This window comes from Sus scrofa, chromosome 9 (genome assembly GCF_054392235.1).
Source record: "Sus scrofa isolate SSC_HxYL_T2T_F1_AM1 chromosome 9, Sscrofa_HxYL_maternal_Yorkshire_Landrace_v2.0, whole genome shotgun sequence".
Classification (NCBI taxonomy): Eukaryota; Metazoa; Chordata; class Mammalia; order Artiodactyla; family Suidae; genus Sus; species Sus scrofa.
Genome location: NC_139391.1, coordinates 128,795,919 through 128,816,344, shown reverse-complemented (window position 1 = coordinate 128,816,344; position 20,426 = coordinate 128,795,919). Strand labels below are relative to the sequence as shown.

At 48.1% G+C, this 20,426-nt stretch overlaps 1 protein-coding gene across 50 annotated transcripts in view; it reads left to right on the top strand.

Moving 5' to 3' along the window:
* The window catches only part of RGS8 (regulator of G protein signaling 8), a 139,967-nt gene that overhangs the window by 101,251 nt on the left and 18,290 nt on the right, over positions 1–20,426 (top strand). For 23 of the 50 annotated variants that reach the window (XR_014816447.1, XR_014816448.1, XR_014816449.1 and 20 more), the window contains 5 exons: positions 7,583–7,698; positions 8,827–8,899; positions 10,802–10,929; positions 13,354–13,455; positions 14,603–14,667. Coding sequence is in view for 36 of the 50 variants with exons in the window: in XM_084977895.1 (XP_084834021.1) it covers positions 10,904–10,929; positions 13,354–13,455; positions 14,603–14,667 (193 nt within the window). In the remaining 14 variants the exon portion in view is untranslated. The other 27 variants (XR_014816459.1, XR_014816457.1, XR_014816458.1 and 24 more) reach the window with 8 other exon arrangements.

Below are 20,426 nucleotides of genomic sequence, written 5' to 3'. Positions count from 1 at the left end.
GGCAGGCAGGACCCGGCTCTTGGGGAGTTTATGTGTCAGAATCTCTCTCTTTCTTGTCCTTTTAGGGCCACACTCACAGCATATGGAGGTTCCCAGCCTAGAGATCAAATCGGAGCCACAGCTGCAGGCATACAGCTCATGGCAACGCTGGATCCTTAACCCACTGAGCGAGGCCAGGGATCAAACCCGCATCTTCATGGATACTGGTTGGGTTCATTACCACTGAGCCACGGTGGGAGGTCCATATGTATCAGGATCTTTACTAAGGCTCCAACTTTATCCCTAGGCTGGTGGGGCTCACAGGTTGTGAGGGGAAGGGAACAGGGTCACACGTGTGATTTAAGCAGGTGATTATGGCTGCAGAACGGAGTTGAATTTAAGGAGGTAGGCTGGATCCCAGAGACCAGGAGGACAAGAACCAGTGACCCGTGAGCCAGGACATGAACCAGAGCAGTAGCAAAGCTGGAGGGAAGGCAGGTCTAGAAACTATGAAGTCAGGATGATTTGATAACGGGTTGACTCTAGGAGATGAGAGAAAAGGAGTCATTTCTAATTACTTCCCTAATTAAGGTTTAAGTTACTCAGTGGATGGTGGTGCCAGAAACAGAAACAAGGGATTCCAGAGGAAGCTAAGATTTGTATGTACGTGTCGGGTGGGGGATGAAATGGGTCCGGAAAAGAAGGGGATTTGCTGTGCTCAATTTTGAGGTATATTTCCTTTTGTTGTGCCCCGGGGAATATCTGTGGGGTATGTTCAGCAACCCATGAACTCTAAGAATTTGTACAGCTGGGAGAGGGGCCAGAATTAGAGGACGCTTTTAGAAACGGTCAGTATAGCCAGTGTAGTTAGGACTGTGGACAAGGATGCCGTTGCCCACGTTTCATTTAAGGAGAGAAGAGCAGGAAGCCAAGGGCAGAGGGTAGGAGAATATCACCATGTGGGGGTGGGACGAGGAGGAGGAGCCAGCAAGGGGAAGGACAGGGAGGAGGAGGTGAGGTCAAGGAGGCTAAGGGAGTAGAGGTGCTGGAAGTGAAGGGTCACCTTGGTGAAGGCAGGGAAGCAAGTGGTCCTTAAGGACAAGGGTCCTTGGTCCTCCCAGCATGGGGGTCGCTGTGTCCGGGGAGTGGTAGGTTGGAAGCCACTTGTGAAGGGTGGAGGAAGGGACAGGAAATGGGGAGACAGGAACCCTGCTGACCACGGGAGGATGCCCAAGGGAGAATTTTTTAAAATGAAAGAGTATTGTTTATTTGTAAGCGTGATGGGAGAGACAGAATTAAAAAGAGAGAGAGTTAATAAAGCAGAGTAAGAGCAGAAGGAAGGGCTTGAGGCCAAGGAGGAAGGATGCGCCCCGAGTAGACTCACCTGAGAGGGGAGGATGCATGTGACCTTGGATGGACTTGTAGGGGAGGAAACGGGAACGAGGCTGAGGTATGTCGGACCTGAGGCCTCTCCCTCTGTGATCAGGCTGTGGGCAGGTAGGATTGTGTGTGTTGACACGAGCCCTCTCTTTCTTACACTCTGGCTTCCCGACCTTCAGCTGCCTTCGCAGAAGCCAGCGGACCACTGGGAGGGTAATTTGTAAAAACTGAGTTCATCATTTAAGGCTGAGGTCACGACAGGGACAGAGAAAGATCGGGGAGGTAAGGGAGCAGACCACCATTTGCATCCTCATCCAAGGCTGACGTCTTGCCCCGGATTCTGGATGTGTAGATGGGCAGCTTAGCTGTGAGAAGAAAGGATGGAGCTGGATTCCACACCAGCAGCTCTGGGCTTGCGTCCTGGCTCTAAGAAATGTGACTGTGGGCAAAGTCTTTAAGGGTCAGTGTCTGTAAGTAATATCCAAGAGTCATGCCCTAAACCTCTGTGAATTTTAGCACAGCGCCCTAGAAGTCAAATAACAGGTTTTCGTGTTCCCGTCTTCTTTTTTTTTTTGAAGATGGAACTATTCATGGGGAAGAAAGTTTACAATGGAAAAATAGAGAGGAAATCAAGATCCATGCAAATTGCACCTTTCTTCCCTATTTTGATTTCCTTGCACTAATCATTTACACATTGTATTGTATGCTCATTTTATTTATTAAAGCACCTATGGTCACTGGTCACACTATTTAAAAAAATTTTTATGCATAGTATCAAATGTTTACAAATCAAGAAAATAGGACACCGAGCCCCTAGGTGCCCACCACTCAGCTTCGACCCCCTGCTCTTCCCACCCTAGATGATTTTGAAGCAGTTCCCAGATAGCATATCATTTCAGTGCTAAATATTTCAGAGTGCATTTCTAAAGAATAGCGTTGCTTAAGAAGGAAAATAACCACGGTATTGATATCACACTAATAACAGTGTCTCATCAGCACTCATGTCTCCAGTTGCCTCATTTTGGAGCACGGGGCCACACCCATGGTATGTAGAAGTTCCCAGGCCAGGGATTGAACCCAGCCACCGCAGTGACCTGAGCCACTGCAGTGATAATGCCAGATTCTTAACCTGCTGAACCACCAGGGAACTCCCAATAATATTTTTTATGGTTTTAAATTTGAATCAGGATCCAAATTAAATTTCGTATACTGCATGTGGTTGCTGTGTTTCTTAATTTTTTATGGCACTGAGACTCTCCTCTGAGAGACAGCCCTGTTTTCCTACCTTTCCTGATTTCATGTCATTTCTCCCAACGTAGGTCTACCATTTAATTTTAGGAGATCTAAGGGCCGATTGCGGTTGAGACACCAAAGCCTCCAAAGTTTAACTTTAAAATTCCTTCTAGACACACTTAAAAGGAAAAGTATAAAAATAATGAATAAGGAAAAGAGGATAGAAAGAAGAAGAGGCTGCAGGGAGAAGTAAAGAGACTCATCAAGCCTCAAGAGGAACAAAAGAGAAGGAAAAGGTGACAGAGAGACTTATGTAACCCCAATGCACCAAGAGGCTTGAAAACCCTTTCGGATGTGTTTCAGCCATTTTTTTTTTCTGCCCCTCAGTGAGCAGGTGGCAAACATGAATCTTCAAATAATAACATTCTATTTACTTAGTACGTTTTCCCAAACAGCTTATCAAATATCTGAGTAGGTATCCTCTATGTAAAATAAGGAAGCCGTAGGAATCCTAATTCCCATTTTACAGGTAATGAAACAGTTGATACAGCTAATAAGAGTGACTCACACTAAACAGTCATTTGTCATTTGTCAAACATTGTGCTAAACTCGATGACATTATCTAATTTAATCCTTATAACAAACCGATGACATTGTGGTAAGGATTGTTATAATTCTTATAACAGACAATGACATGATGAAAATAACCCCAGGAGAGGGAGAGTTCCTTGCTTACAGTTACACATCTGGAACATCCTGATGCAGGGATGGAAACTCAGGGCTGTCAAACCCATTGCTTTTTTTTTTTTTTTTTCCCTCCAGGTCAGTCTACTCTCTACCAAGTCATCAATCTTGTTCTGCATATGCTTGCTCACTGGCAAAATTCCATTTAAAGAGAAACTCAGAGCATCGCCAAATGACAGGGTACAGTGTGCTGGAATTTGCAAAGCATTTTCCTTCCCACAGACAGTCTCATTTCTTTCTTAGAACTACCTTGAAAATTAGACAGGGCAGGTGTGTTAATCTGTGTTTTACAAATGAGGGCACTGAAATTCACGTCTTTTGGTTATGCTAGTTAGTAATCATGCAGCTAGTAAGGGCAGTTAACGTCACAGAGCTAGTTAACGGCAGTTAAGAGCAGAGGCCCTTTCTTCTCATTCCAGATCCTGTGCTTTTTGGCTCCTCTTTGCAAATCTCGTGGGCCCACACCTTTGGCTGCTGACTTTTTTCCATGTCCCCTCTGATGTTCCTTGTGAGATTACAAATTAAATATCTGGATGCTTGAACTGATGAACAGGAAATGAGGCTGCTAATGCTCAGAGGAATGGAATCGAGATGCCTTTTTTTTTCTTTTTCTTTTTTTTTTTTTCCAGCAGAATTTTGGGCCAAGTGGCCTCCTTCTGTCCTTCCCTTCCCTGTGTCCTTCCAGTCTCCATGGAAACCCCAAATCAATGTGGCATATGTTGATTCATGTTTCTCCTGTTACTAGGAAGCTACAAACTGGAAATTGCTTTTAAAAGATTTGTGGAAGAGCTTTCGCATGCTGACCAGAATTCAAATCTAATATCCAAATGAGTGTTTTATTAAAAGCTTTTAATGTGGTCCTATCCTAGGTGGTATGTTGATTAAATAAGCACGCAGGGGGCATTTGGCAATAAATCTCCTCCTCCACTATCATGGCTTTTAAAAATATTATACTGCGGACTTTAATTCCCTTTATCTTCAATGTAATTACATTTCTGTGGTCTGTGTGACAATGCCAGGTGTCCTTTCGCTCTTGATTAATTCCACTCTGCCCTGCCCAGGTTGCTGGGAACAGTAGTTTGCAGACACCCCAGGTACCTGGGCTGCCACCCCTGGGTGTCATTAGCGTTGGGCTGACTTCCCTCTTGACCTGGAGACTGCAGGGGTCTGGTGTGTTTCTGCATAAGGAAGCCTCAGTGATGTCTCACATTTTCTCAGGAACTCAGAATCAAATTCAGCTGACATTTATTCAACCCCTGCTCCATACGAGGCAATGAGAATTGATAGCAAGGGGAGTACGTCAGAAAGTCTGACTTTATGGAGCACGTAGTCTTTTGGGAGGATCCGAAAACATAAATCACAAGGATGAACTACCGGCTGGGATGCGGGCTGTCAGAAGGTCACACGGCAAAGTGGTGGTGTCGGGATGGAGGGATTCCTCCTGGTTGAGGGGGTTCTGGAAAAGCTTTGGAAAGGAGAGATTTTAGCTTGGAGGTATTGGATTTTGAGAAGGAGCTGGGAGTGGAGAGGCAGACCCAAGGTGGGGCCAGTCGGGGCAGAGAGAGCTGCAGAGGAATCAGATGTGTGCTTGTGTGCGTGTATGTATGTGTGTATTTGTGTGTGCGTGGGCACACGTGTACAATGGGCCATGAGACTGGATAGGTAAATGGGACCAAATTATTGAAATGTCAGGCAGGACTGTGGGCTACAGTGGAACCCATCAAAGATCATTGGACGGATGATCTGCTTTATGGTATCTATTTTAACGGTAACTCTCATGGGATGGAATGTGCCAGAAGGTTTATAGGGGATGGGGGTGATGAAACAGGGGCAGGAAGATTGGTTATTAAGAGGGGGTGGAAGGGTATGCGTCGTGCTGATAACCTCTGACATGGCAGTGTCAATGGCTGGGAGGGAATGAAATTGAGAAATACATCAGAAATCAATGACAAGGTTTAAAAACCGGTTCAGCAATGGGAATGGAGGAAAAGAAACTCCAAATACCTGTACCTATCACCCTGAGGGGCTAGAACCCACACGGGAACCCAGCAGGAATGGAGTGATACTGGAGGGGAAAGTGGTGGTTTTGGAGACTGTCAAGTCTGCAGGGTCTGAGAGGGGTGGAGCTGTCTAGAAGACTTCTGGAAAGGCAGGGTGGAGCTCAGGAGAGGCAGGACCAAAGCCCTGATTCTGGAGAGAAGCCGTGGCCGATGCTTGGAAGGATTGGGTTTCCCCGGAGGAGCACGAGCATGGTGGGACCAGCAGGGCTGACCGAGAAGCCAGAGCAGGGCTTGTAATGACTCTCTTCCTGGGGAAAACCACGTGTCTGGCCTAGGGGCCCCATCCTGTGCCCAGTCTTCAGCCAGCAACTCAGGAACAGTAATCCGAATAGAACGTAGAGCTCTGTGTCCCTGGCCCAGGGCTGTAAGCCCGGAGGATGCAGAGGGCAAGCAGCGAGTGCCTTTCTCACCAGCCCTCCAACCGGCTTGTCTTGGCCTGTCTCTCTCCTCCAGGAAAAAGACCAGGCTTGGATGCTCACCCCCTTGGTTCAGCCTAATTCTGCACGTCTGCTCTCCCCCGCCTTATGCACCTGACTCTATAGGAAGAAAGATTAAGTTAGAGTCCTCCCTTGAGAGGGCACTGCCCTAGGTCTGTGCTTCGCAAACTAGGGTGCAGTGTGCTTACTCCTTGGTGTTTAGGAGTGTCTTGGTAAGAAAGTTGGCACTAGTTTTAAGTTTCTCTTTTTACTCAAGTGAGAGGCCTGTCGCTCTGCTCTTGACATTCCTGTGCTTTCTCTTAAAGCTTTATTAATTACAATGTCTTTCCTTAGACAGTTGGGTTGGCTTCTTGACTTCCTATGACTGTATGTCGAAGGGCTAATTGAGGATTCGGATGCCTGGTTAATATTGGTCAGCTTCCACTTGAGACCCAGGCCGTCTGTAGCCCTGCCCTCTCTCCCCAGGGCCTTTCAATCCTGGATGCCGGGCTGGGCAGCATGAACCTTGGAGGGAGCCTTCATCCCACCATTCTAGTGCCCATAGAGGAATTCCATGATGATGCCACCTTTGTGTTAAGGCAAGAGGCAAAGCAGAGGCTGGAGGCACAAAGTTGGTATCAGACACCAGCTCTGCCACTTAGAAAACTTGTCTCTGTTTTCGCATCTGTAAAAGAGCGATAAAGATGTTGGCCTTGTAAGTCTGTTGTGAGAGTTAAAGAAGAAAACAAAATGCAGTGTTTAGCGCAGTGTCTGGCATGTACTGAAGTGCTCATTAAACATTAGCCCTGGGCAGGGAGTCCAGGGTGGGTCCACGTGGATTAGGGAAATGCTTCTCCATAGGCTTTTGTTCCCCAGCGTACCTGTGTACTTCTTTCTTATGGTACAGTATGCCAGGAAAATGCCCAGAAGTGAAGGATTCCCTTCATGCTCTAATTCTAAACCCCAGCTAGCCTCAGGGTTTGAGACAGGAATTCAGAGGAATGGAAAATGTTTCTTTTGCCTCTCCTCTTATAACACCAAGTTCCCTTTACCTGTGGATGTTTTCAGAGAGAGACAGTGAGTCACTGTGGAGGCAGCATCAGAATTTTTATTTCATCCTATCGTCAGGCAGCATGTGGTTGCGGCAGAGTCATTGCACTGTGAGAGTATCAGTGATGCGCCAATAGATCTGCCAGAAGGACAGGGGCCCCCGTGTGACGTAGTAGAAAGATCTCGGCTCCAAAAGTCATAAGAAAGCAATTTCTGGACCTTGAGCTGCCTCTGACGTGTTGGGTCACTTTGCAAAAGGCAGGTCACATCTTCTACCCTCTGTTGTCTGATCTGTGACACGGGGATAATAATACTCTCTCAGACTCCCGCATGGGGTTGCTGAGTGACAATATATAGCAATGCTTTCTACATTCTAAAAGGTTCAACAAAGAGCATCTAATATCTTTAATTTGATAAAAGCATCACTTTCCATAGAGATGTCTGCCGCCTCTAGCAAGTGCCGCCCTCTGGGTTTCAGAAATGATGTGTAGCAAAGTCTGGGTGCATTTGGAGCTAGTCCCTGGGTGGGAGTGGGAGACTCAGCCTTAGGAACCTAGAGGGGGGGATGAGGAGAAGATAAGGAAGCTTTATCCCAGGACAGGGCTTCGTGAACTTAAGCAGGCATGGGAATCACCTGGAAGGGCAGCCCCATCCCCAGAGTTTCGATTCTGTAGGTCTGGGGGTGGGGCCTGAGACTTTCCATTTCTAACACATTGCCAGGTGATGCTGATGCTGCTGGTCCAGGCACCGCGCTCAGAGAACTCCTGTACTAGGACAAGCGGGAAGAGGGAGTCCTCCTTCTGGAACTGAACCAGGCAGTGTGAAGATCCATGTGGGTAAGGCGATTGGGAAGAAAACATGTAGAAGGCGGAAAAACGGAGATAATGTGCAGATTGGGCAGAACAAAGGGAAAAGTCTCACTCCGTAACAAATGCAAATAGGGGGAAGTTGCTAGGTGATGGATAAGGGAGAGAGGTGAATTTCCACTGTAGGAAAACCCAGGTGAAGGCAGGAGGACCACGTTGGAAATAGACGTGTTTGGGGCGGTGGAGGTTTCTCATTAGGAAGTGAGGAGTGGTATGCTTGGTGCTGGGGAGTGGGAGTGGAGACAGGCTTGGGTCCAACGCCTCTGAGGAGGAAGAGGGACAGCTGAGATGTGGCAGAGGGGGCTCATTCCAGGGCTGTGTGGTTGGGCTTGGTAGTGCAGCACAATAGAAATTGGGAGAAAGGGGGTGGAATTTAGATGTGTGACCTGCCCCGAAGCTTTCTCGCTCTCTGCATTTATCACATCACATCACACCCAGCAAGACAGCCCCCCTCCTCCTGGTTCATTAGGAGATTTGATTCGGCTTGGCTCCTGCTGTCAGCAGCTGTCTGGGGCAAGATCTTTATGCTCCCTGCTCCCTAAGCAGCAACCAGCCTTCAGCCAGCAGCAGCGCTCATTAGAAGAGACCCCCCCGACACTTGATTTTCAGCTCACTGGTGGCCTGAAAGAGTTAATGCCTCCGGCTTCACTGCCCCCCTGGGCAGCCTCTGGGTGTCGAGGGAGGCCGCTTTGGGCTGTGGGGACGTCTTTCTGAGCTTCGGCCAAAGGAGCAGGGAAGCAGGTTAGTGAGGCTGAAGACGGAGGTGCGGGAGGAGGGCCAGGCGAGCTCTGCTCAGGGGCACCTCCTGCATCCTGCCAATGAGGATGGGCGTGCAGACTGTGCCCGGGAGCTGAGCCGCCGCCCGCTGGGTGTAGGCTGCTTCAGTATTTACTGGATGTGACAAGCTGAGAGGAGAAGAGCTTTCAGCGGGGCCGCTTGCTGCCTGGTTCAAGGGGTGGGAGGTGTGTTGTGCATGCATGCATGCATGCGGATGTGGATGGTGTGAGTGCATGCATAAGTGTGCCTGTGTGTTCTTGCACACATGCCCTTCACCCGCCAAGGATTTGACTGCTAAAGAAAGATCTACTCTTTCCCCAGAGCTCCTTACCCGCAGCCTCTCTGACCCTCCCGCTGGCAAAGACCCACAGGCCATGAGGACTGGTCAAAGACAGTGAGTATGGCTTTGGCTTCTCCCTTTCCTCTCCGGGGTGCCCGTGTGGGCTGATTGCATTATCCATATTTAATTAACCTGCCTCTCCATGCATATTGATTGCTTTCTTCCCGCTGAGGCTCTTAGTTTCTCTTCTCTTCTCTATAAATCTTTGCTCTTTGCTTTTAACCTTTTTTTCACCCAGTGTATCCTTGCTTTCCACTCTGTCCCATCCTGTCTGCCCCAGAGTCCCCTGTAACTTGATGCCCACTTATTAGGGCACATGGACCATGGTGCCATCATACCCCTGGCCTTCCTGGGCGCTGGGTAACCCCAACCTCTGTTCCCTAGAAGTCGAGGGGATAGGTGCTGGGATGAATGAGAAAGGTGAGGGTCAGAGCATTCTGCAGATTCCTATTTCATTGATTCCAAGAGTAAGCTAATCGAAGGGGTGATGGAGGGGCTGAGGGGCAAGGGGGGCCAGTGCCGGATTCAGAAGAGAGGGAGGCCGACATTGCAGCAGTTCCAGGAAGCCAGCGTGGACTAGCCGTGGGGTGGGAAGAGCCACAAGGCAGTGACCGGAGGCCAGGTGACAACTGCCCAGACGACCTTGCCTGCTGTGAATGGGGGTGGTGGTCCCTGGTTCTGCTCGGCCCCAAGTTCACAAAGGCCCTTGGCCTGGGCTTCCCCCTCCTCTGGGGATTCATCCCACAATTGAGAGACAAGGAGGCTCGGGTACTCCAAAGAGGGATTTCTAGAGACCCTTAGAGCCGTCAAGGACTTCGATTTCCCCACTTCTGGGCAAGCAGGTATAGGCACGGTTGGGACAAAGATTAAGGAAACGTCCTTGCTGTCGGGGGACACAGCCCTAGCTCAGTCTCCCGGAGATGAGGCTTTACACCAAGTCTAACTAATTTTGCCCCCCAGTTTTAACAAAGCAATCTTATAATTGGATTAATTACAATGATATTGGAGAAGGTATTTTTTTCCAAAGCCTTTGTGAAATGTTCCAGGTAATATCAAAATAATTTAACCTGCATAGATGGTGTTGGGGCCTTCTCTGTCTAAATGAGGCTTCTTTGAAAATGGCTTCTCTGCTTGGTGGCAGAGGTCCCCAGGGGGACCCTGCATGGATAGGTTGTTCTCTCCACGTGTTTCTTCCCATCAGTTTTGTCCACAGGAACAAAGGGTTTGAAGCACTGAGCGAGGGACCCTCAGGAGAGAGACGACGGGTCAAGCGCCCTCCCCCTCCAGAACCCTCCCCCCGCCCGCCCCCCCCCGCTACCCTTCTGGCTTCCCATCAGAAACAGGCAGTGCCCAGGCTGCGGAAGGTCAGGCAGCCTCCAGATGGGCAGGGCAGAGTGACTTGCTTATTCATTTCTTCACCCCATGCCTGCAATCCCCGCAAAGGAGCAAACCTGAGCAGTGACAGGGCCTGACAAGCCTCCCTTGGAGTTCTCTTAACCTTCCGCCCGCTCACGCCCTCCCAGCTTCACTTGGAGGGAGCTGAGAAGCAGAAGAGCAGCCAATCAAATGATGCTGGACCGAGTGCTGACCCATCCACCCCCAGCCGGGGCCGGCTGGTCACTTGGGCCCCACTTGAGTAAGACACAGAGGACAGTAATTTTCAGCTTGCCCCGCCCGGGCTTTCTTCCCCTGGGGGCCTGCGTCCCATGTCACCCTTGCTGATCCATGGTTGGGGAAGCAGGAACTCCTGACCAACAGGCTGCGAGGTGAAGCCCCCCGACAGCTGGTCCTCATCCACCCTGGGTTGGTCCCTTGCTCAGGATGAGCAGACGGTTGTGGGGAACAGGGGGTCGTGTGTGGGGAGGTGTTCTGTTGGCAGGAAATTGTCTACGAGGACTCGTAGTGCAGTCAGATAAGAGAGGGCGGCCCCTCTTACAGCAGATTCTTTGATTTTAGGTGAGAGGACGTGAAAGGGTAAATCCCGCGCCCCGCAGGCTAATCTCCCGCCCTGACGTCCCTGCACGCCAGCCAGAGGGTCACCCGTAAGCCGGTGCCTGTATGGCCGCTTTACTGATGCCACGCAGGTAACTGATGCTAACCTGTCTTCTTACCTCTGCCCCTTTCTTCTTCCCACTGCCTTCCTGCTGCCCCCGCTGCCCCCGCCGCCAGTTGGAGCCTGCCTGAAGCCTTCCAACCCTGCGGTGGACTGCCACTGGCATCCATCCCCCAGGCTGCCTGTGTGGACTGCGCTGTCCTTCCCTGGGGGCTTCTCGCAAAGTTGGGGCTTTGCCAGCAGAGCTGGCCTCAGCACCAAGCCCTCCCCCACACTGGCAGGATTTGTGGGGTGGGCCCCTGCATGGGCTTGTATTGAACCCTGTAGGGGTCTCTATGAGGTACGGGGATAGAGAAGAAAGATGAGGACAAGCCCAGTTTTTTCTTTTTTAAAGTCAGTTTAACCTTTGACTCTGGCTTCTGCTCCGGTTCTTTCAGACCTCACTAAAAGGTTAAGTTTCAGCTAGACAAGATGGAAAATCAGAACTCTTTTGCCCCAAAGAATATCTTGTGGAAGATTTTGCAAACTATTTGGGAGACTCACCGTTGTCTTGGTAACAAGGAGCACCCTTTACACTGGCCCCTGCTAAACCTTATTAGACAGTTGGTGTGGATTTGCCATTGTTTGGAAATCCTCTTAATTGCTCTTAGGGGCATCGACCTGATTGTTCAGTGACTGATGTTTCTGAGGCACCGAGGAATGAACTGGCTCATTCTAAGTTGGGGTTCTGAGCAGGACCTGCACTTGAATTCATGGAAGGTGATGACTCAAGGGCCCTGAATCGTGGCTTGCATGGCCTGGCACTGGGTGCCCTCTGACTTGTAAGAGTGAGTGGACGTAAGGTGGACATCAGAGAACAGCTGTAGCCAGTGTTTTGAAAAGCCAGAAAATCGATGGCTTCACGGTGCGTCTGGCTGAGATGAGAGGTGGGAGCACAGGACGGGCAGGCGAGGAGGTATTTCTGAGAACTTGGATGTTCTGGCCTTAAAAGGCTCCTCGGAGATGGACTGTGGAATACACGTGTTGTCCATCCCCGCCAAACGTGATACCATCCCCAGGCACTTCTGGATAAGATTTCTGTGAACGATGACCAGGGTCAGGGATGAAAACCCATTTGAAATAAAAGAAAAAGCTTGCCTTGCATGACCGCTCACATCTCTGCTCAGACCCAGGATTTGTGAAAATGAGGAAGGGAAAGCCAGGCTGGAAAAACTTCCTTTCCACCAGGAGAATGACATCTTCTGGGACTAGTTCCATGGCAAATTGTGACCAGCGTGCATGCGGAAGTCCCCTCTAAGTCACTCTCAAGTCCTGATTATCCCCAAACCACCCCCCTTACCTTCTCCTTCCATCTGAGGAATTGCCATGGTTAAAGGTCAAGGGTCAGTAAAGTGATTCCACCAAGAGCCAGAGAGTAAATAGTTTCGACTTCATGGGCCATAGGGTCTGTGTTGCAACCACCCAACTCTGCCCTCGTGCTCGAAAGCAGCTTTAGACCACGTGTAAACAAACGAGGTGTGGTGTTCCAATAAAAATTTATTTACACAAACAGACATCTTGTGGGGCTGTAGTTTGCCAATCTCGGTTAAAGGTAAAAGGGGGTTATTCATGAGAGCCTGAAAGAGACGTTAGCATAATGTCTCATTGGGTCTGTAGTGTCTGGTCTTTAGGAAAATTAGAAAACATATGAGAAATTTAAGCATGCATGTTAAAATTTTAGATATGTTAATATACTAAAATATAAATAGATGTTTGAGAGCTTAGTTCAGTGAAAGAGCTGACCAAGGGCACCCCTGGTTCTTAATTGCTGATTGGACCCACTGTTCTCCTCCCCACCTGCAGGCATCAGTCTTTACTGGTCTGTAGCCGTTCGTGTGTATCCCCAGGTTCGTGGGCTGGGTAGGAAGAACCTGAGGTGGAATTGACCTGTTCTGAAGCCCTGGACTTTATCTGTGCCCTGAGATTCTATGACAGGCACCCCTGTATCACGCAAGCATCCCTCCACTACCCGTGTGGGTACCACAGGGGTTCTGCAATTGGGAGTTACTGCTGTTGCCGCGGCTGCCGCTTTGCCCTCCTAGTGGGAAAGCAAAATGTGGCTGGTTATTTTGTCATCTCTGTATTTCCTTTCCCCACAGAGAATCCTAATTTAGAAATACTTCCAAGCTAACGACCTTCATTGACTTACCATCAACTTGCATGTCAGCTTTAAAAAGCATTAAGCCTCTAGGGGTAGGGGACCTATTACTATTCCAGTAGTCAAGACAGGGAGTGAGTATCGCCCTTGAGCCTCTAGGTGTTTCTCCTTTTGCGCAGGAAATCTGCGGGGGCCACCTGGGGAAGGATGGGAGCCGGCAGGGCTGGCTCCTGCCACAGCAGCTCCAGGGGCCCTTTATGGGGCTGACAGCTATTATTTTGACAGTTCCACATCCTTCTGCCCCTGTGCTTATTGCAGGAACAAAGGTATGAGGACTCGACTGGGATGCCTGTCTCACAAGTCCGACTCCTGTAGCGATTTCACCGCTATTCTTCCCGACAAACCCAACCGTGCTCTAAAGTGAGTAATATGGCCACGCAGCATTCCCAGGGTGCCAGCTGTGGGGTGGATGCCCACCGTGGGGCTATGTAACCTCGTCTTCTCTGGTAGATGGTTGAAGAGATGAGCTGTGTGACAAATTCCCCCCTCTTGGCAGCTTCTTTGGTATCTGTGAACATGAATGAAAGAATGTTATTTTCCTCTTCAAAGTGAATGGCATACCAGTCTCAGAATAGAGACCCTCCTTTTTATCCTGCGAAAACCACATCACGCACCACTCTTATAAAGCTGCTGTGAAGGATGCTTCTTGGCTCTACTTAGCTGTCAATTTGAGCTTCTCAGATGGGAAACACTCAAATCTACTCAAACATCTGCTTAGGTTCAGATAATATGGATTCAGTGCCTATACTGTGCAGGTCCTGTGTTCAGTGATGTCATAGATGGTATTCGTGCAACCCACACGAGTTCTGTCTTTATCCCCGTTACAGAGATGAGGAAAATAAGGTAAAGGGATGGAGTCGGGAGCTCAGCCTCACTCGTCGAACTTCAAGTCCAGTCAGTGTCTTTCCATTGTTACTGGGACACTTGAATTAATTAGCTAAACAGAAGCAGAGTTGGTTTACAGTGACATCTTTTTTTTTTTTTCGTCTTTTTGTCCTTTTTAGGGCTGCACTCTCGGCATATGGAGGTTCCCAAGCTAGGGGTCTAATCAGAGCTGTAGCTGCCGGCCTACACCACAGCCACAGCAACGCCAGATCTGAGCCACATCTGCAACCTACATACACCACAGCTCATGGCAACGCCAGATCCTTAACCCACTGAGCGAGGCCAGGGATCGAACCCACAACCTCATGGTTCCTAGTTGGATTCGTTTCCGCTGTGCCACAACGGGAACTCCCACAGTGACGTCTTTAAATTTTGCACTTTCTTAGTTTTGCTTTTTAGACTGAAAGCCAACATACAAAATTTACAGAATTCCAATCCTAAGATTTTTTTCCCATCAGTCACTTAAATGGTAGGCTCTGCAGTTTGTGACAGAACTGCAGAGATCTGGGTATGGTCTTCATTTGCTGTCTATTGTCTTGTTCTTCTGAGCAAACCGCAGAGGTAGCTGAAGGAGAGGAGGTCGTTTCAGAAATATTCAAGACAGATGTTTCTTTTTTCCTAGGAGACTATCCACAGAAGAAGCTACGAGGTGGGCAGATTCCTTTGATGTGCTTCTCTCCCATAAGTGTAAGTAGAATTCAGGTTTCATCATGTCTCAGCAAATCATCCATCTTGTAAAAGATGCAGCAAAATCCAGGTACTGTACCTGGCGTCCCAGAAAACTCCAGTCTCCGCCCTCTAGGGAGTTCCTGTCTAGGGGGCAGAGATAAGAAAACATAATTTAAATGCAGTGGGGAGATGGGCTTTATTTTCCGTTTTCTGAGCTATGGTCCCAAGACGCCTCTGTGTACTCAGCAACTTTAGCAAGAAAGAACTTGGCGTAGGGAGTTGGAGCCATGAGCTCAGTAGGAATGAACGTCCAGATTCCATCCAGTTCTTGTTTTATAAAATTAAATGACCTCCTTTGGAGACCCTGGAGAGCCTTGGGTTACTCATCAACCAAGTGAATATTCTGTGCATTTGGGTACTGACTTGAGTGGGCAGACTTTTGAGCTTTCTTGTCCCTCTTTATCTGGGGGGCTCTGTACCCTGGTTGTATTACACTCCTCAATGTCTGCTTGACTGCAGGTTTTATGAGAATACACCTCTGCTAGCCTTCCTCTTCCGCTTTCCCCCTCCTCATCTCGTTCGCCTTCTGTTTCCGTAAAAGTAGAAATGGTTGTGCATTTTGCAGTGTGGGAAGGGCGTTTTGATGGCAGCCAAAATTTTCGGCTCTTGTGGTTTTTTGCACCATAAGCAAGTCTGAGTTCACTGGGCTTTGAAATCCTAATTGTGTGAAATACTTGGGAGCGGGAGAGGAGGGTGAGGAAGGGAGAAGGGTCTTTTGAAGAGAAAAGGTTTTACGCAGACAGTCAGTGCTCCTCGTAAATTCATATTAGAAGTAAGTTCTGATGGATCTGGGAGCAGAAGGGCTGCGGGGGTAAGTTCAGAATATCTTTCCCACTTAATTGGGGGACACGATTTTGTATAACAAAGTGAAGGTCACTGACTAGTACTTAGCCTTGTGTTCTTGATTTTGACCCAGCTCAGCTCCCAGGTGGGGGATGGCCTTACTGGAGTCCCTAGGTCTTCAGGTGATGTCTTTAGAAGTGATTTTTACTTTCATCTGGCTGAGCGGTTTCCTCTAACCAGGCCCCTTGATCCTAATGCTAAATAACATACGCTTTGGAATAGATTTTTAAATGCAATGCAAAGTTTAAGAATAAGCACATATTGTAGCACGTAATTTTGTGAGACAAATAGTCATTTTAGCGTTCTATGGATTTCACTTAGGAAAGAGAATAAAGCAGACGAGCTCGAGCACATATAACATATGGCTATACCCCCGAACAGCAAACTTCTGTGGGGAATTTGCCAAGGTAGTGGCATATGTACCACAATACTTAGGATTTGACAGTCATGCTTTTTTTTTTTTTTTTTTTTTTTTTTTTTTATGAGCTGATTCTGACTTATTTTCTAGAGTCACATTAAGCTGAACAAGCGTCACAATCAGTTTACACCTTCTTTTCTGGCTGGATTTGATTCAAGGTCATTCTGAAGTTTGGTTTCTATTTCAGCCTCTTGACGGACTCCGTTTAAGTCCCTGAGGCTGTTTTCTCATTTCGGAATGGGGATGGAAATACCTGAGTGCTACCTGTCACCTGGCTAGGAGAATCTTCATGAGAGGATACTTTTCAATGATTTGGGGTTCTCCAGGCAAACGTGTTCTGTAAGAATATCGCGGAATTTTTTAAATGATTGCTTTTGTGTCTCAAGTGAAAAATAAATATGCCTTGAGGATAAGCTTTCAAATTTTGCTGCCAGTGATTAATGTGAAGCTTGTACAGACCCAGTGTATGGCGGTAAAATTAGTGGATGGAAGCTTAGGGTATATTTGGATTGCTGCAGTGGTAAGACCTAGAGGCTAAGAGGTTGAATTGCAATGATCTGATTCAGTGACTTTTAGCACTCAAGACGCTTGGTTCTGATTCTTCCAGGGATGCTCTGGGTTCCCAGGAGTGCAGGGACAATGTTCTGAGATGGGAATTCCACTAAGGGGTTACAAGCCGACACCAGATTGCTTCTTTGTGAAAAAACAAAAACAGAAACAAAAACCCACTACGGAAACAGGCTTTTTGAACTCTGAAGTTCTGTGATCCTTCTTGGAGTCTGATGTTCTGTTTTTATTTCTGTTTAGTACAGAATGAAAAGCCAATGGCGTGAATGTCTTTGAGAAGCAAGGGGCTTTTATGCAGGAGCCTCTGGCAGAATTTCAAGGTTTTAAAACTTGAACACTTTCTCCCTGCGAAGCTATGGAGGGGTCAGGGCCCAGCTTACTTCAGCGAGTGTGGACAACTTTCTAAAAGTCTAATTAATCTGGGTTAGTGTTGTGCCTCAATTAGAACTGATTAAGCTTTTCCAAAGGGATTACGTGTATGCTGGTCCCTGAGGAGGGACAGGAGTGGATCGGAGGGGTGCAGGTCTTTCCATTAAATCAACAAAATGTCCTAAAAAAGTGAAGCAAAGAGAAGGACTGAATGGCTGGGCTCCAGGAAAACTTGACGTCTAATTTTCCACACCTAGGCAGCTGTCTTGCCTGAGTTTTCTCTTTCAGAAAATTCAGGTAATTGTTTTTGTTCCCATTCTCGACCTAGAGAGCATCTCTGCCATCCTACTCTGCTGCCTGGATGTTTAGGGCACTTTATTTACTCTAAAAAGAAGGTGTTCTGAGTCTTCATTATGTACAAAATCTATGCCAAGCAGCTGATGGAAGAGGGACAGAAGAATGAACGGGACAGTCCTTCCCTGGCAGAGAATGCAGCCTTCTGAGAAAATCGACATGCATACACATAACACAAGAAATCCTGCTCAGGCTAGGGGGCCTCAAGATTTCAAATAGAATCCTGACCTTCAGTGTTCCTCTTAAATTCCACCTTTTAGTGCCAGGAGGACTCATCGATCTGAGCTGACAGGCAGCTTTTGGTGCAGAGCATCATTCTGTTAAATCAGGAGACGTGCTTTTGCACAATGGAGAACACGGATGGTAGGGAGCCACACCTCTCGGTTTTGACCCAGCTCCTCGAGGGTAATGCTTGAGATACAGAAAAATAGCTGAGTGGCCTTGATGGACTCCTTCAGGCTCTTGGAAAATCTGTTTCCTCATCTCTTCAGTGAAGGATGTGGATCCAAGGGGGTGGATCCAGTTCGGTCCCATTGTGCTAGGAGGCTGTCTGAAGCAGCCACCGAGGAGGCAAGAGCTAGTCACCTACGGCAGGTGCTTTGAGTCAGCGCTGCCTGCAGGGTTACATAAAACTGCTTTGGAGCTGAAATGGCTTGAGCACCCAGATGAGGGGCTGAGACGCCTGCGCTGTGGAGCCTTCTCTTCTCTTTGGCAGGATCCCCTGGGTGGGGATGCAGCGCAAGGGTTCAACTCCAGGAAAAAAAAAGCAACTTTGCTATTGTTTAAACAGTAGAATAAAAAAAAAGTCTGGAACACAAATATTTGGAGCACTTTTATTTTCAATTACATTGGCTTAAAGTGTGGTTTGGAACCAAAGCCTCGCCCGTGGAGGTTTAGGGGATAACCACCTGCTAAGTGCTCTTTTTTTAAAAAAAAACTAACAAATGAAAAATGAAATTGAAATTGCTGATGGCTTCATTAGATAGGGAAGGATAATGTGTGTTAATTTGGCATCTTCTTCCCATTCATCCAGGGACAGAGAGACGTGGTGTCTGAGTGTGCACGTAGCCTGCCCCCAAGGGTGCGTGGGTGCGTGTGTGTGTGTGTGTGTGTGTGTGTGTGTGTGTGTTTGCGTCCCTCTGCAGTTCACACCTGCCAAAATGAAGGCTCCCAGCTCATGGGAAATCTTTTCTGACAGGTTGCTGGAGAGCACAGAATTGCGTGTGTTCTGCTTTTATTCCCTGTGAGGTTCAGGCATATGCTTGTTATTTGTCCAGCTTTTAGTAGGACATTCAGTCCTTTACTTGAATCAATTCTCTCTCCTTCTCTATGTCCCTCCCTCCTTTTTTTTTTTTTTTTTTTTTTTTGTCTTTTTGTCTTTTTAGGGCCACACCCACGGCATATGGAAGTTCCCAGGCTAGGTGTCTAATCGGAGCTGTAGAGGCCGGCGTACCAGAGCCACAGCAACTCGGGATCCGAGCCTCGTCTGCGACCTACACCACAGCTCACAGCAATGCCGGATCCTTAACCCATGGAGCGAGGCCAGGGATCGAACCCTCAACCTCAAGGTTCCTAGTTGGATTTGTTTCTGCTGAGCCACAATGGGAACTCCCATTTTTTTCCTTTTTAAACAGAAAAGTTATTGCAGGAGTTCCCATCGTGGCCCAGTGGTAACGAACCCAACTGGTATCCATGAGGACTCAAGTTTGATCCCTGGCCTCACTCAGTGGGTTAAGGATCCATCTTTGCCGTGAGCTGTGGCTCAGGTCACTGACGTGGCTTGGATTCGAGTTGCTGTGGCTGTGGTGTAGGCTGGCAGCTGTAGCACTGATTCAACCCCTAGCCTTGGAACTTCCATGTGCCTGGGAGCTTCCATAAAGCCCTGGGTGCGGCCCTAAAAAGTAAAAAAAAAAAAAAAAAAGTTGTTGCATTCCTTCCAGTTTAAGGTGAAGGTTCCTTCCCCCTTCCTCTCGCTTCTTTCAGCTGGATCCCACACCTGGATGACAGAGCACCTTGCCCTGGGCCTCCGTTTGGTCCTTGACTTTCATTATTTGCAGAGCATGGAGGGTCCAGGCTGACCCGTCTCCACCAGGCCCAGGGAAGGCTGGCTTCATGGAATAGTAGAATTGAAAGCTTTTACATCTGCAGAGGTAGCGTTCCTCTCTGAGCAAAGGAGACCCGTAAAGAAGCTTTATATTTTTAAAAATGAGCCCCTTTGGAATAATAATTGAGATACAGAAAAATAGAATGACATGACCTGGTTACACAGCAACCAGGCAGAACACTACAAACAAACAGACACAAAAATTATCAGCTCATGAAATGCCTTGCTTGTTCATCCAAATGGTCTTTAGCTCTAGAATGTACATTTTAATAACCAAATTTCCATTGGTTATTCAGCCCTCCCACATCCCTCCCCAAGCCCAAAGGTTCTGGAACAGTGTTACTCAAAGTGGGATCCCAGGAAGACAACACCAGCAACTGATGGGAGCTTGTGTGAAATGAAACTTTGGGGTCCTGTCTTCTACCCACTGAATCAGAATCTCTGGGGGGTGGGGGCGAGCAGTCTGTTTTTCTTGAGCCCCTCAATAATGTTAATGCCCCCTGGAGCTTGAGAAACTCTAAAAGCAGCTCTAAAAGCAGAAGTAGGAGTTCTCATTGTGGTGCAGTAGAAATGAATCCGACTAGTAACTGTGAGGTTTGCAGGTTCGATTCCTGGCTTCTCTCTGTGGGTTAAGGATCTGGCATTGCTGTGAGCTGTGCTGTAGCTCACAGACGCGGCTAGGATCCCGTGCTGCTGTGGCCATGGCGTGGGCTGGTGACTACAGCTGCGATTCAACCCCTAGCCTGGGAACCTCTATATGCTGTGGGTGTGGCCCTAAAAAGCAAAAATAAAAGCAGAAGTAAGGGAAACCATGAACCTGGAGCAATGCATCCCTTTAGTGGGACATTGTCCGCGTGTCACTGAGTCCACTTATGCAGCAGCCATGGTGGAGGGTGTTCGCCGTAAATAAGCAAATATGGCAGGTGTGCTTTCTGGATAAAGTGAGGCTGAGGGTTAGAAAGAGATATTCCAGCTAGAGATGGATGAAGAAGAAACGTCTCTTCCTTCTTGCCATCCTCTGTAGATGGCTGAAATTTTTACTTGCACCCAGGAATGTGGGAG